The sequence below is a fragment of the Rousettus aegyptiacus genome, unplaced genomic scaffold (assembly GCF_014176215.1).
Source record: "Rousettus aegyptiacus isolate mRouAeg1 unplaced genomic scaffold, mRouAeg1.p scaffold_m13_p_14, whole genome shotgun sequence".
NCBI lineage: Eukaryota > Metazoa > Chordata > Mammalia > Chiroptera > Pteropodidae > Rousettus > Rousettus aegyptiacus.
This window is the reverse complement of record NW_023416289.1, coordinates 37756296-37772173: the sequence shown is the minus strand read 5'-3', so window position 1 is coordinate 37772173 and position 15878 is coordinate 37756296. Positions and strand designations below refer to the sequence as shown.

Here is a 15878-nt window from a genome sequence, read left to right as displayed (position 1 = left end):
TACCATGTGTGATAACATGGATGGACCTAGAGGGTATTATGCTAAGTGAAATAAGTCAGACAGAGTATGACAAATGCCATATGATTTCACTTATATGCACAATTTAAAAAAAATTTAGTAATGAACAGAAACAAACTCAGATACAGAGAACAAACTGATGACTGCCAGATGGGAATAGGGGTGGTAGGGCTGGGTAAAAAAGGTGAAGGGATTAAGAAGTACAAATTTGTTGTTATAAAAATAGTCACAGGGATGTAAATTATAGCATAAGGAATATAGCTATGTATAGTGTTAGATGGGTACTAGATTTATTGGGGTGATCACTCCGCAGGTTATATAAATATCTAACCACTATGTTGTACACTTGAAACTAATATAATATTGTGTGTTAACTGTAATTAAAAAATTAAAACATGTTTTTAATTTTAAAATATGCCTTGAGTCTCAGTTTAGGAGACGTCCTGGAGAAAGAGAGCAAGACAATAGGGGCCATGAAACCCTGCAGTCACCAGTGAAAATCTTGGCCATCTTATGCATCATGCAAAAAGGAGCTGCTAGAAACCAATTTTGTGTCCTTGGTTCAATTCAACATCTGTTCCAGAGGTATTTCAGATTGTCCAGTGTGTAAAAAAAGGCTGCCTTTGAGGGCATTTGAGATCTTGCTCCCTGGCATATGTCATCGGTTTGGCTCATATAAATTCTTATAAAAATTTAAATGTTATAAAAATAAATAAAAGAAAGCTGTCTGAAAGACATTTTTGGAAAGCACTAATGTCCTCTGTATTCCTACCTCATAAGAAAAAGAGGGGACCCAACTGCCACTAGGGTTCTAAGTGGAACGTAGTGAGAGTTCTTAGGAAAACTTTGTGTTCTCAGAATTTAGAAGGGACAAAGACTGGGGCCTAACTCCTGAGATAGAAATGAACCCCACAGTGGAAGCCACTTGAGTCAGGATTTATTCCAAGCCTACCAAGAGGATTTCCAGTAGGAACCTTGACCTCTAGAGAAGGGCTCCCAGGGGGACTAATGCCCAAAGGGTGAATGTGGGAAACTAAGACACAGCCAGCTGAAGTAGAGCCACTGGTCTCTCCTCACAAAGAGTCAGATGTAAATACGCCCCAAGGCCAGGCAGAACCAGTGTCAATATATTTAAGATTTTTCTTGTCCCATATTCCCTCTTCCTTTCCCTGCTTCCAACTTCAGGAAGTTGATAGTACCTAATGGGACAGAAAAGAAGTTAAGGAAAAGAAGAGAGAGAAGAAAAAAGGTTTAAGGTATTCATTAGTACAGTAAAGTGGACATCATTTATTATCTAATACTGACTGAAAATTCATCCATGGGCAGAAAATCAAATAGCCCATGAGAAGCTTGTTAGAAGTTATAGGAAAGAATAAAGCAACCATTTTCCAGTGGTTTCCTATGGAATACTACTTTTCTAACAGATTCGGAAAAAAATGTTAAATAACACTATTGAGAGTTTCTTCTTGATTTTACTGTGAAGGCTTCTAGTATCTCACCATTAGGCAATAGGCTAGTATTGGGGGAGGGAGGTATTAACTTTTTAATACAGAAATTACCAAACATACACAAAGGTACAGTTTAAATAATATAAAAGTCTCCACATACCCATTAGCTTCAACAATTATAGTCATGGCCAACACTATTTTACCTAGACTCTAACACATGGATTTGATATTAGCTTTATTTTTCAAAACAGCTTTATGGAGATATACTTCACATAACAATACATCACTCATTTACAGTATGTAATTTGATGTTTCTTAGTATATCACCACAAAAGTTCTAATTTTAGAATATTTTTCATCTCCCCTAGAAGAAAACCCATTAACAGTGAATCATCATTTTCCTCTCTCCTCCCGCTCTACTTTCTGCCTGTTCAAGGCATTTCATATACATAGAATCATACAATGTGTGGCCTTTTATAACTAGATTCTTTCACTTAAGAGGTTTTCTAGGTACGTCATTGTTATAGCCTGTGTCAGAACATCATTCCTTTCAACTGACAAATAGTATATCATTATACAGTTATGTCACATTTTGTTTATCCATTTATAGATGAGCATTTGGATTACTTCCATTTTTTTGGCTATTGTGAATGCTACTAAGAACATTCATGTACAGGAGTTTGTGTGAATGCTTTCAATTCTCTTGCGTATATATCTAGGAATGAAACTGCTAGGTCATATGGTAACAATGTTTAACTATTGAGGAACTGCCAAACTGTTTTCTAAAGCAGTTGCAACATTTTACATCCTCCCAGCAACTTCTCCAAATCCTCGCCAACAATAATTATTGTCTGTCTTTTTTATCATAGCCATCCTAGTAGGTATGTAGATACCTAACAGGTATCTCATTGTGGTTTTGGTTTACATTTTCCTTATGACTAATGATGCTGCATGTAGTTAGTTTTTAAGAACTCAATTCTTTAGAATGCTTTTATAACTTTGATTATAGTTCATTACTTTCCCAAAGGCATTCCCTTTTATGTTGGAATAGGCAATCACTTTATTTCCTAGTATGAAAAGGCACCTGAAGATGGCATAAACATTTGAATGGCTAATGGGAAACAGAAACAACAGAGCTTTGCAGTTTTGGGCCAGGAAGATGGACTGGGGGGGAAATTAAGAGAGAAAGGGATTAGGTCCCAAAAAACTGGGAAGACTGATGCTCATCCTGATTTTTTCTTGAGTAAACTCCAGGCTTTCAGTTAACTTTCCATCTTCATCATCAAATTACTTTAATTCAGAGTAAGCCTGCTCCAAAACACCAAGTGTTTATTTTGTTAAAACACTATCTGTATTCTAACTCTTCTACTCTTGTGCCTACTAATTTTTAGGTTAATAGAGTCATAAGAAAAAAGTTAATAGCCTTATGAAGTCATCAAGTAACAATTGGGAGTGTTCAATTACTATATCACAAAGCTAGTATTTAATAACTTCAGGCACCTGTCATGCCCACAGTCCCTTTCTTGAGGAAAGAGGTGCTCACTTGAACGTTAAATTTCTTTTAAGTCTTATCATTTAAAAAAGCAAATTTTGCTTGTTATTCCATCATATATGTTTATTGTGGAAATGCCTCACATTGAATTACTTCTTCAATTAATTGCTAATCCCTTGCACCCAATAATCTACCAAAGTATGAGAAAATTTTGAAAGTTAAAAAAAATCACTTACCATAAGAAAACTACATAAAACCTTAAAAAGAATGCTTTTAGCTCTGGCACCACTTAAAGTAGCCCAAATAATCACAGCATTTTTACCCAACATAACCTCTTGAGTATAACATAAGTCTCCTGTTTTTAAGTCTTTTATTCAATTCCGAGAAGGAAATTTTAAAGACAGGAGTAAAGAAAAGAGGTTTCCTGGATAATACTGTTAAATTATTATTAAAATAGTAAGGCTATTTTCTTTAATTTTTTTTTTAACTCAAAGAACAGTTTTTATATTTGCACTGAAAACCAGTCAGATTTGCTTCAGCTTCAAAGAGTGTGTTTATGTGAAATTAAATTAACACTGGCAGTGAACTGCTATTTTTTTTTTTTAAGTTTATTGGGGTAACATTGGTTAATACAATTATATAATTTTCAGGTGTACTTTATAATTTGACATCTATATATTCTATTGTGTGATTACCACCCAGAATCCAGTTTCCTTCAACTACCATATATTTGATCCCTTTTACCCACTTCATCCTCCCCCAACTCTCCTATATCTGACCTCCTTTACCCTGTCTACCTCTTCCCTTTTCCCCTAACCCCTACCCTCTGGTAACCACTAGTGCGAGGCTATTTTCAAACATATCACAGGTGTTGTGCTAAAAAGACTATAAGGGTGTCCTAAAAGGGTCACTCATTGGCTATGTAATAAAAATTTATGCAACAACCTACCATGAATAAATCCCCTGCTGCTCCTCCTTCTATTATGATGAGTCCTGCCAACCATCAGTTAATTAAAACATTGGAAAATGCGTTAAGTCCATAATAACATGAGAGAGAAAAACAAGTACACAAAAAAGAGGGTGAATAACATTTTTTCCCCCTGCCATAATTAGTAAGTCATTATATATGTTTTTACTTGTCTTATTATTTATAGTCTCTCATCCTATTATGTACATTTATATATGATCTAATTAATGTGTTCTTTTCCATCTGTACAATCTGAAAAGTATAAACTCAGGGGACTTCAAAAAAGCCAGCTTCGTGAAAAGGAAACACTGTACAAACCAGGGAAGGACCTGTCATACTTGTGGCCTCACACAATAACTCAAGACAGAATGGGTATTCCACAGTTAGTACTGGCGGGCACACACAGATCCAAATAGACATAGGGTATGATAAAATAATAAATAAGCTAAATGTCCCAAAGAACTCACTGCATGTCAATCCATTATCACCTAGGAAATGAACATTTTATTAATATATTAAACTCCTAATAATTATAAAGTGATATTAGGAAGAGTTAAGTTTTTTAAGAAACACCATTAACCCAGGTCAATAATCTTCATGACAACACGATGAGTTGTAATGACATTGCAGGCCATGAAAACTTAAAGCACACACAATGCTAACAAAAAAATGAGTTACAAAACTAAAAATCTATATTAAAAACATAGAACAAATATAAAAAGGAATGCAGCATAATGATCACCGGCTCAGGTTTAAATGATCTTATATTGTGCAACCAAGTCCCAGGTACTAACAAAGAATTAATTGAGAACTCAGCCTTAAAGCTAGTCTGTTTTTGTTTTTCTCAAATTTGATTTTGCAATTTGTGAACTATCTCCATTTTTTTACTTTAAGTTTTGCTCAAAGTTTATTACTTTTATCAATCCCCGAAATAAACTTTTGGCTTTGTTAATTTTCTCTATTGTACACTCATTTTACGTTCTAATCTACATAAATTTATATGAGCTCTTATTCTTATTATTTCCAATTTTTACTTTCTTTGGGTGTATACTTTTCCTTAACTTGAGATGAATAGATAGATCATTAATTTTTCAGCATTCTTCTTTACTAGCATATGCATTTATAGCTATGTATTTTCTTCAGATTCAGCTTTACCAACACTCCACATTCTGATATATTTTCATTATCATTCAGTCAAAATATTTTTACTTTCCATTGCAATTTCTTCTTTGACTCACCAGTTATTTATAAATATATTACTTAAATCTAAAATGTTGCAATATGTCTAAGTATGTTTTGTTATTGACTTATAGCTGAATTCTAGTGTGGTAAGAAAACATACAGTATTATTTCAATCCTTTGGAATTTATTGAAATTCCTTTGATGGTCCAGCATTTGGTCAATTTAGATAAATGTCTCATGTGCATCTGAAAATTAAATATACAGTAGTTGTAAGGTACACTGTTCCACATATGTCAATTAGTCAAGTTTGTCAATCACATTGTTCAAATATATATAGTTTACCGAGTTTATATTGATTGTTCTATCAGCTATTGAGAAAAGTGCTAAAAATCCCCGACTATAATTATGATTTGTCTACTACTTCTTTTAGTTCTATCAAACATATTTGAAGTCATTTTATGAAGGTATATGCATTTAGAACTGTAATATCTTGCCGGTGGACTAACCTTTCTATTATGAACTATTGCTTTTTATCTATAGTAAAGCTTCTTGTCATAAAGTTTATTCTTATACATTGAAGTAAGGAGTGTCAACTGATAACCACTCCTAGGGATACACCCAAGAAAAATGCATTCATATGTGCACCAAAAGACACAAACAGTTATGTTCATAGCGGGCTTTGTTCATAATAGCCCCAACCTGAACATACCTCAAATGCCAATCAATAATGGAATGGATAAATTATGGTATGTTCACACAATGGAATTTTAAACAGTAATAATACATTTAAGTTTCATTAACTACAACTATACGAAGCAACATAGATGAACCTCATATATTCATACTATATTATATTACATAGTACATTCATGTTACATGACATTTAATGTGGAGCAAAAATAGTCAAGCACAAAAGAGATATTGTATGATTCTATTTATATAAAATTCAAGGACAGGAAAAATTAATCTATGGCTATAGAAAACAGAATATGATTATATATGGGAGAGGTGGGAAGTGAAGTAGATTGGACAAGAATTAGGCTTCTGGAATGCTAGTAATGTTCTATTTCCTGATCTGATTTGAGCTCTGGTTAAATATATGCTCACTTTATAAAATTCATCAAGACATATATTTTGATTTCTGTACTTCTGGGAAAGTATGTTATACTTTTAAAACCATATATCAAAAAAACCATTATGTCAGCAGATTCATCAAAAATTAAAATGACAAGTAACCAAGTATTAGAGAGACTACAGGATGACTGTGTTTATAAACTTTTGGTAGGAATTAACTGGTACAACCATATTGAAAATCAGTTTGAAAATATGTAGGAAATTTGAAGATACACACATGTTGTATGGCCCAGCAATTCCATTCATATGTTTATACTCTAGGAAAGTATCCATATGTGCACTGGGATACTTATAAAAATATGTTCAGAACAGATTTTTCAAATGAGCTAAAATCTAAAAACAACCAATGTCCAAACAAGAGTGATTCTAGGAAATATGGTACAGCATAAGAAAAGCAAGACTTAAAATATTACACATCACAATTTCATTTCTATAAAGTTAAAAGGCAATACTAAACTATATCATTTAAGGATGTGTGTAGATGTATGGTAAACTATTTTTTAAAAATGATAACAAAATAATTACCACCAAAATGAGGATAAGGGTTACCTGCAGAGGTAAAGGGACTAGGTTTTTTTCTGTTGGTAGGACTAACAGGTTTCTGGAGTGTTGATGCAAGTTTTTGTTGTATATTTCCCTTTATAGATACTTCTTAAACCACATGTTTCCATTTTAAGCACTTCCATGTAAGTATGTAATATTCAGAAATTTAAAAAAAAAAAAACAAAAAAGAAACTGTATAATACCTACAATTTTTTTAGTAAAAACATAAGGTAAATGCTATTAAAATTCCAGTCTTAAAATAATGTATATTACATGTGCATAGGAAACTTTTTAAAAAGAAACATCAAAATATTGACTGATTATGCTCTAACTTCCTATTGCCCAAATTCTTTAAAATAATCGTGTGTGCACACGCGCGCATGTACACAGGTTTAAAAAGAAGCAAAAACTTAATACACGGGAATAACTAAGCTATTTTCTAAATTAATATATGAACATTATGTAGAAGGAAATGAGGGAGTATACTGGAATCTGTGTCTCCACCTCTATGACTTCCCCATTATTTTCTTGAATGGAAATTTCTAGGAACTAGATCACTTGATGAGTCTATGTTAAACAAGACCATCCAGTACAAAGAGAGCAAAAAGGCGAAACCCCAGCACACCTTGTATTTGGCTTGGTCCACAGCCATTCTTCCGTCTTCTGGAGACTCTCTAAGGAGACGATGTGAGAAAGAGGAAAGGAATCATGAGATGCCAAGTTTTTCTTCCGGCCCAGATCCACACCTACCACCCATGGGGAGGTCAGAGGAGTTTAAGCTGTCCTGAACATTCCTTGTGTCAGGGAAAAAGTCCGCTGTCCAAGACCAAAATTTGTCCTGACATCACAGATTAACCACTGGGACACACACAGAAACCTTGGCACATCTACGGGCCGCACACACAGTGCCACAAAATTATATCATCACGTTCACACATCCTCACAGTTACTGACACCCAGTATACTTAGTGCCGCTAACATTCATACAACCACAATTACACACATGCAACCCTCACAGAACACAGTCATAGCCACATAATCACATTCTCTACACCTCTCCTCCACCACAAAGCCACACGAAATTATAAGGTCACACATAATCAAGGTCCCATCACGGCGACTCAGTCGCATCTACGCACACAGCGCCATTGTTACAATCACACACCAACAATAATAGTGACACCTGTACACAGAGCTCTGCGCATGGTCACAGTCATAATGACACACCTACCACAGGGACATACAATCACACCCTCACACAGGGCGCCGCAGTCACATAAGGTCACAACCGTTCACATGGAATCCTACACTTCTTATCCCCTCCACCAGCCCAACCAACTCACGCAGGTCCGAGACTCCGGACCCGCCGGTACCGCCCCTTCAGACCCTCAGGACACACCCGAGGAGCAGAGTGCTGTTCCGAAGACCGAGACTGCTCACCTTGCACTCTTCCCCTTCAGGCGAGGCCCAGGATCCCGCAGGCGAGGGAAAGGGGTGGGGGTGGGAGACCTGTTCCCGCCGGGGACCTCTGGGAAATGTAGTCCGGAGCCTATCCGTTTGGACAAGATGGCGCACAGCCCTCTGGATTTCCCCTTACTGCACGGTCTGGGCCGAGCCTACAGCCCTGCTCTTCTTTCGGAATCGCTGCCCGAAATCTTTGAGATTCAAACCCAAGCTCAGAGTGATCCTCCCACAAGAGGCAGATCCCACACCCTAGAGACAAGCTTCCTCCATAGACCCTGCCGATCCGAAGGAGTCATACGTTCCCTGAGAAATAAAAAAAGATAGCCAGAGTCGCCCCGGAAGTTGATTTGAGCCGCAAGAACTTCTGGGAAATGTAGTCAAAAGGCGGAAAGGGTGAGGCGCCAGCCCAAGTGGAAGATTGGTTTAGATGAGTTCTACATTGCGCTTTCCCACAGGGATGAGCGGAGCTGTGCCTGAGACTCTTCTAGGAATTATAGCCCACTCTGCTAATAATCCAGATTGACTCGCCACTTTGGCCTTCGTCAGCGATTGAGTGTTGGCCGGGGACCTGCACTGCTCAAGAAGTGAAAACCTGAGAGTCTCAGGGCACAATTGCACCAGGGAAACTGAAGGAGAGTGGTCCCAAAGCCCAGAATGGGGCTGATGAGGGCGGGTTGACCGGAGCGCCAAGGGGTGTGTGTGTGTGTGTGTGTGTGTGTGTGTGTGTGTGTGTGTGTGTGTGTTGAGGGTGATAGTGGTGACTCTGAGGATGGATGGCTGCAGTGTGTGTAAGGCTGTAGGTGAAATTAGATGAGTTTCCTCACTTTTGTCATTTGGAGAGCTGACGCAGGACAGGGCAAGTTTTCCTGATTTGAGGAGGGGAGAGCAAGCCCTGCACAGAGAGATTTCAACACACACACACACACACACACACACACACACACATACACACGCCAAAGTTAGAGTGAGAAGGAAAGTTTATTAGAAAAGGGGTAACACTCCACAGAATGTGGTCTCCTCTCAGAGAGTGAGAAGGACCAAGAGATTTGGAAAGCAATGAGTAGAGGGCCGAGTGTAGAGGAAATTCAGTTTATGTATCATTCTTTTGTTACTGTGAGTTCCTGTTTAAAAGACTTTGTCAACCTGTTTCCTTTGATATGGACAAACAGTGAGGAAGGGAAAGTGTATGTAGCCTGAGAAGGTAAGAATATGTAGAGTGAAAGGCCTGCTGGCAGTTCCCAGCCTTTAATTCATAGGTTCTCCATAATTTTAGCCATAGGGTTCTTGTTTCCCCGTCACAGGTGTGGGGAATGTGTGTTAGTAATCTAGCAGAAATCTTCCTTTGTTCTGAGGGTGTCTTCCTGGCCTGGCTGCTGCTAAGCATAGTGCCTCCTTCCTACATTAAAACTGTGATACTGGGGCACATGTTCTTGTACCAGCAATTTCATTTATTGGAGAAGCAGAAAGCAAACCAATAGTCTAACACATAAGTTTCAAACTTTTTTTTTATATATAAAATCATGTCTCTGTTCCATGCACGTGGCTATGGACTCTACACTCTCCGATGCCTTAGGGATCCTGTTTTCATACAATTGCAGTCTCTGCAGCATTTAGTTATACTTTATTCCTCTCCAGTCTTCCACTGTTTGTTCCATGACTCCCCCAAATAAGGGAAATAAAAGAAACTTATTAGTATGACCTGTACAACAGCTTAGATATAAAGCTTATCTCTCCTCTTGGAAACAGTTCTAAATCACAAATGGGGATCAGAACAGCAAGACTCCAGTTTCAATGAAATCAAAGAAAGGAAAAGTCCATGAACTCCAAAAAACATGAGTGCTTCCTAATAGAGCCGAGATTAGATAGAAGCAGGTCAGAGGATTAGGCCTGCTTAGCAGAGATAAAAAGGAGTGCTTAGGAGCTGGTGAAGCCTGTTAGAGAAGACTCTACAAATAGGAAAAAGATCATTCTGCGGGACAGCCAAAGACACCCAGGTGGGGACTCAAGCCCTACACCCGCCAAGAGAGGATTCTTGACTCTACGCAGGAAAGAATTTAAGCATGAACCTGAGTTAGAGATCAAAGGAAAGAGATATGGTCTCCTCTCAAAGTCAGAGAATGAGACCCTGAATGTTTGGGGAATTGGGTATATAACTGTTTTCCTTTCAGGGTATGGGTATGCAACATTAAAAGCATGGGGAAATAGTTGTGAGTAACCTCAGTGGGAATCTTCCTATAGGTTCCCTGTGGTCTGATTATGTTGGTCTCCTGTCTAGATGAAAGTACTAGGCTCCGAATAGAACTTGGTTTTAATATTTGTGTGGTTCTCATGCCTCTTTCCTATATTAATTTCAGAAAGACTAGGAGCTTATCTTCGAAGAGGAAACTGCCATGGAGAGAGTAGAGGTCAAGCAGGGTGCTATAAGGTAAAACCATGAGCTGAGATCAGGACAGTCATATTTAAGGGAAAATTGATCTGGAAAACTAAAATATGTCTCAGTTTTGACCAAATTTATTGGTCTGTAAAATAAAAGAAGACTCTTGAGCATCCACAGAAAATCTCAAATTGCTTAAAGGAGAGAAATTCAGACGAGTTGTTTCTAATCAATAATATTTAACACCAGAAATCAGTAAAACGAAAGGATAAGAAAGAGAGTGAAAACAAGATTGTTGTTCACAATCCAGTTGCAATTCAGGCATCAGTATAATTTAAGGTCATCTTAAAATAAGGATGTGAACTAGAGTGACAAAACCCAGAGGCAGTAATATAAAGCATAGGCTGGTTTATACTAATAGATCAAACAGACAACCATTAAAGTATAAAAATGGCTGGGAAAAAAAAAAAAAAAAACCCTTCACAAAAGTATTGGGTAAGCCTGCCATGAATGGACGAGAATGGAAGAAGTAAATACAATAAGTATATAGGACTCGATAGAGCAGACTTTGCATGAAAATTCTTTAGCACAACTGTCCATGCAACTATTACAGAGATGAAGGAAGAAAAGACCTGTGGAAAAGAGAGTTAAATGTGAAATGAAATGGCTTTTTAGAAAAGTGTATTCTTCACATTACGACAGCCCTAAAATTCGAATCCCAGTTCTGAATACCTTTATTACCTTTTTTTGGCCTTGAGTAAATGATTTGTGCTCTATGTAAAACATATTTTGCATCATTAAAAATCTGGAATAAAATATAACTACAAAAAAAAATTTTAAGTATCCAAAGATCTACCCTCTTCAAAATTCCCCAAAGGCCAGGTGTTATTAAGAGCACAATATGCTTGAGATACTTATGCTTAGTGAACTAAGTCAGGCAAAAAAATTTGAGAACCATATGATTTCACTCATATGTGGAATGTAAAACTGAAAGCAGCAAACAAGACAGGCAAACAAAAACTCATAGACACAGACAACAGATGGAAAGGTATTTATTTGATTTTGGGTGGTAAATGCACAATGAAATATATGGATGATGTATTATTGGATTATACACTTGAAATCTATATAATTGTATCAATGTCACCCTAAATAATTTAAAAAAGGAATGCATTATGCCCATTTTTCAATTAATAGGTGATTCATATGTTATATAAATTCTTCCAGGGCCTAGAAGCAAAAGAGGAAGCTTACCAACTTATATAACAGGTCAAGAAAACCATGATATTTAAATGAGATAAAGTGTATGTTATGAATTGTATGCCCCTCCCCCAATTCATATGTTGAAACCCTGACCCCCAATATCTCAGAATATAACTTTTGGAGATAGGGCTATATCAAACTGATGATTAAATTAAAATAAGTTCATTAGGGTGGCTCCTAATCAATCTGACTGAAGTCCTTATAAGAAAAAGAAATTTGGACACACAAAGAGACATCTGGGATGCACATGCAGCAAGGAAAAATCATGTGAAGACATAGAGTGAAGGCGACTGTCTGTAAGCCAAGGAGAAAGTCCTCAAAAGAAAACAAACCCTGCTGTCACCTTGATCTTTGGCTTTTGGCCTGCATAACTATGAAGAAATTAATTTCTATTATTTAAAACAACCAGTCTGTGATATTTTGTTATAGTGGCCTTAGCAAACTAATACAGAGTACATAAATTAACATTGAAGACCAATACAAAGGATTCATGGTTACTTATACAGCTGTACAAATCCTAAATAGGAATTAAAAAATCAAACCTACCACTGTATTAGCATGTTACTACCAGATAAGATAATCTATCCAGATTGTCTAAAACCTAACCTACTTCCAATTAGTGATATATCCACAGTATCTTGAGTCTGTATATCCAAAATTTTTTTTTAAATTCTTATTTATTTACTTTTATTAAATTTATTGTGGTGACATTAGTTAATAAAAATACATAGGTTTCAAGTATATGATTCAAGTGTATGATACATTATGTGTATATTGCATTTTATATTCACCATTCAAAATCAAAGATCCTTCCATCATCATGTATTTGACCCCTTTTACCCTTATCTACCTAACTACCTCCTCCCTTCTTTCTCTCTGGTAACCACTAACCCATTGTCTGTGTCAATGAGTTTTTGTTTGCCTGTCTTGTCTGTTGCTTTCAGTTTTATATCCCATATGTGAGTGAAATCATATGGTTCTCAATCCCTTTTGTCTGACATTTCACTTAACATGATATTCTCAAGATCCATCCATGTCGTCCCAAATGGCAATATTTCTTTTCTTAACTGCTGAGTAACATTCCATTATATATATGTACCAGCTCATCTTTATCTAATCATCTATCGAAGAACACTTCGGTTGTTCCCATGTCTTGACATCTCTGAATATGCTGTTACAAACATTGGGGTGCATATATCTTTAAAGATAATTGTTTTAAATTTTGGGGGGTAGATACCCAGAAGAGGGATTGTTGGGTCATATGGTAATTCTATTCTTAATTATTTGAGGAACCTCCGTATCAGTTTACACTCCCAACAACAAAATATAAGGGGTCTTTTTTCCCCACAACCTCTCCAACACTTATTACTGCTTGTCCTGTTGATGATAGCCATTCTAACAGGTGTGAGATGGTATCTCATTGTGGTTTTGACTTGTTTTTCTCTAATAGCGAGTAAAGTTTTGAATCTTTTCATGTTCGTTGTCCATTTATATGTCTTCTTGGGAAAAGTGTCTGTTTAGGTCCTCTGGCCATTTTTTAATTGAACTGTTTATTTTTTGTTGCTGTTGAGTTATATGAGTTCTTTATATATTTTGGATATTAGCCCCTCATTGGGGGCATTGTTTATAAATAACTCCTCCCATTCAGTTGGTTACTTCTTGGTTTTCATTGATGGTTTCTATTGCTGTACAGAAGCTTTTTAATTTGATATAGTCCCATTTATTTATTTTTGCTTTTACTTTCCTTGCTTTTGAGGTCAAAATCATAAAATCTTCTCTAAATCCAATGTCTATGAGTTCAGTACCTATGTTTTCTTCTATGCAATTTATTGTTTCATGTCTTATATTTAGGTCATTGATCCATTTTGAATTAATTTTAGTATATGGTGATTGATAGCAGGCTGGTTTCATTCTTTTGCATGTGGTTTTCCAATTTTCCCAGCACCATTTATTGAAAAAGGTTTCATTTCTCTATTGTATATTTTTGGCTTTTTTGTCAAAAATTATTTGCCCATATATATCTGAGTTTATATTGGGGTTTCAGTTCTATTCCATCGTTCTGTGTGTCTCTTTTTCTGCCAATAACCTGCTGTTTTGACTATTGTCACTTTGTAGTATAATTTGAAATCAGTGTGATATCTCTGGCCATGTTCTTTTTTCTCAGAATTGCTTTGGCTGTTTAGGGCCTTTTGTGATTCCAAGCAAATCTGATGATTTTTTGGGGGTTCTGTTTCTTTAAAAAAAATGCCAAAGGGATTTTGTTGAGGATTGCATTAAATTTGTATATTGCTTTGAGTGCTTTGGAGATTTTAACTATGTTGATTCTTCCAATCTATGAACATGGAATATCTTCCTATTTCTTTGTGTCTTTTTCAATTTCTTTTAATAATGTCTTATAGTTTTCAGTGTATAGGTCTTTCACATGCTTTAATAAGTTTATTACTATGTATTTTATTTTTGTTGCAATTGCAAAAGAAAAATTTTTTTCATTTCTTTTTCTGGAATTTCATTGTTAGTATATAGGAATGCAATAGGTTTTTGTACATTGACTTGGTGTCCTGCGACTTTACTGTATTTATTTATTGTTTCTAACAATTTTTTGGTGGAGTCTTTAGAATTTTCTATATAGAGAATCATACCATCTGCAAGAAGTAGCAATTTGACTTCTTCATTCCCAATGGATGCCTTTTATTTCTTTCTCTTGCCTGATTGTTCTAGTTGGATTTCCAACACTGTATTGCATAAGAGTGTTGAGAGCAGACAACCTTGTCTTGTTCCTGATCTTAGAAGGAAAGCTTTTAGTTTTTCACCATTAAGTATGAGATTAGCGGAGTGTATGTTGTATATGGCCCTTATTATGTTAAGGTACTTTCCTTCTTTACTCATTTTATTAAGTGTTCTAATCATGAATGGATTCTGTATCTTGTCAAATGTTTTTCTATTTCTATTGATATGACCATATAATTTTTATCCTTTATTTTGTTCATGCTGAACAATCTCTGTGCCCCTGGCATGAACCCCACTTGATCATGATGTCTAGTCATTTTAATGTATTGTTGTAGTCAATTAGCTAGTATTTTGTTTAGGATTCTTGCATCAGAGATATTGGTCTATAGTTTTCTTTTTGTGTGTTATCCTTACAAGGTTTTGGTATAAGGGTAATGTAGGAAGCATTGCTTTTTCAATTTGTTGGAAGAGTTTGAGAAGAACAGGTATTAAATCATCTTTAATTGTTTGGTAGAATTCACTAGTGAACACCTGGTCCTAGTCTTTTACTTATTGGGAGGTTTTTGTTAATTGTTTCAATTTCCTTATTGTTAATCAGTCAGTTTAGATGTTCCATTACTTCATGATTCATTTGAGGAAGGTTGTACACTTCTATGAACTTGTCTATTTCTTCTAGGTTATTACATTTGGTGATGTATAATTTTTCATAGTATTTTTGTATGATACTTTGTATTTTTCTGGTGTCATAACTTCTTTCTATTTCATTTCTGATTTGTTTACTTCTGTCTTTTTTTTCCTCAATGAGTCAAGCCAAGGATTGTCAATTTTGTTGATTATTTCAAAGAACCAGCTCTTCATTGCTAGTTGCATTAATTTTTTCTATTGTCTTTTTGTTCTCAATTTCATTTTATTCTCTAATTTTTATTATTTCCTCTTTCTGCTGACTTTGGGCTTCATTTGTCCTTCAGTTTTCTAGTTCTTTAAGATGTGATGTTATGTTGTTTATTTGGGATCTTTCCTGTAATGATCTTATTATTGTTTTTGCTGTATCTCAAAAGATTTGATATGTTGTATTTTCATTCTCATTTGTTTCATCACAGCCAATATCCTTATACAATCTAACTGTGAAATGAATGTTTATGATGCTTCAAACAGTTTAAACCTGAAGTTTGATACCACACTTTCGTGTTTATACAGTCCTCAATAAGATTATCTATAGTATTAGTACTATTTAAAGAACAAACCATTAATTAAAAAACCCCATTG

The 15878-nt window shown here is 35.7% G+C and overlaps 1 protein-coding gene across 1 annotated transcript in view; it reads right to left on the bottom strand.

Annotated features, from left to right (window-relative positions):
* The window catches only part of ZNF527 (zinc finger protein 527), a 64974-nt gene extending 56386 nt beyond the window's left edge, over positions 1 to 8588 (bottom strand). Inside the window, exons 1-2 of the mRNA XM_016133293.2 lie at positions 8225 to 8588; positions 7410 to 7458 (exon numbers count right to left, since the gene is read on the bottom strand). Of these exons, the coding sequence (XP_015988779.2) occupies positions 7410 to 7436 (27 nt within the window). The 5' untranslated portion in view covers positions 7437 to 7458; positions 8225 to 8588. The remainder of the gene's footprint in view (positions 1 to 7409; positions 7459 to 8224) is intronic.
* Between the last annotated feature and the right edge of the window lie 7290 nt (positions 8589 to 15878).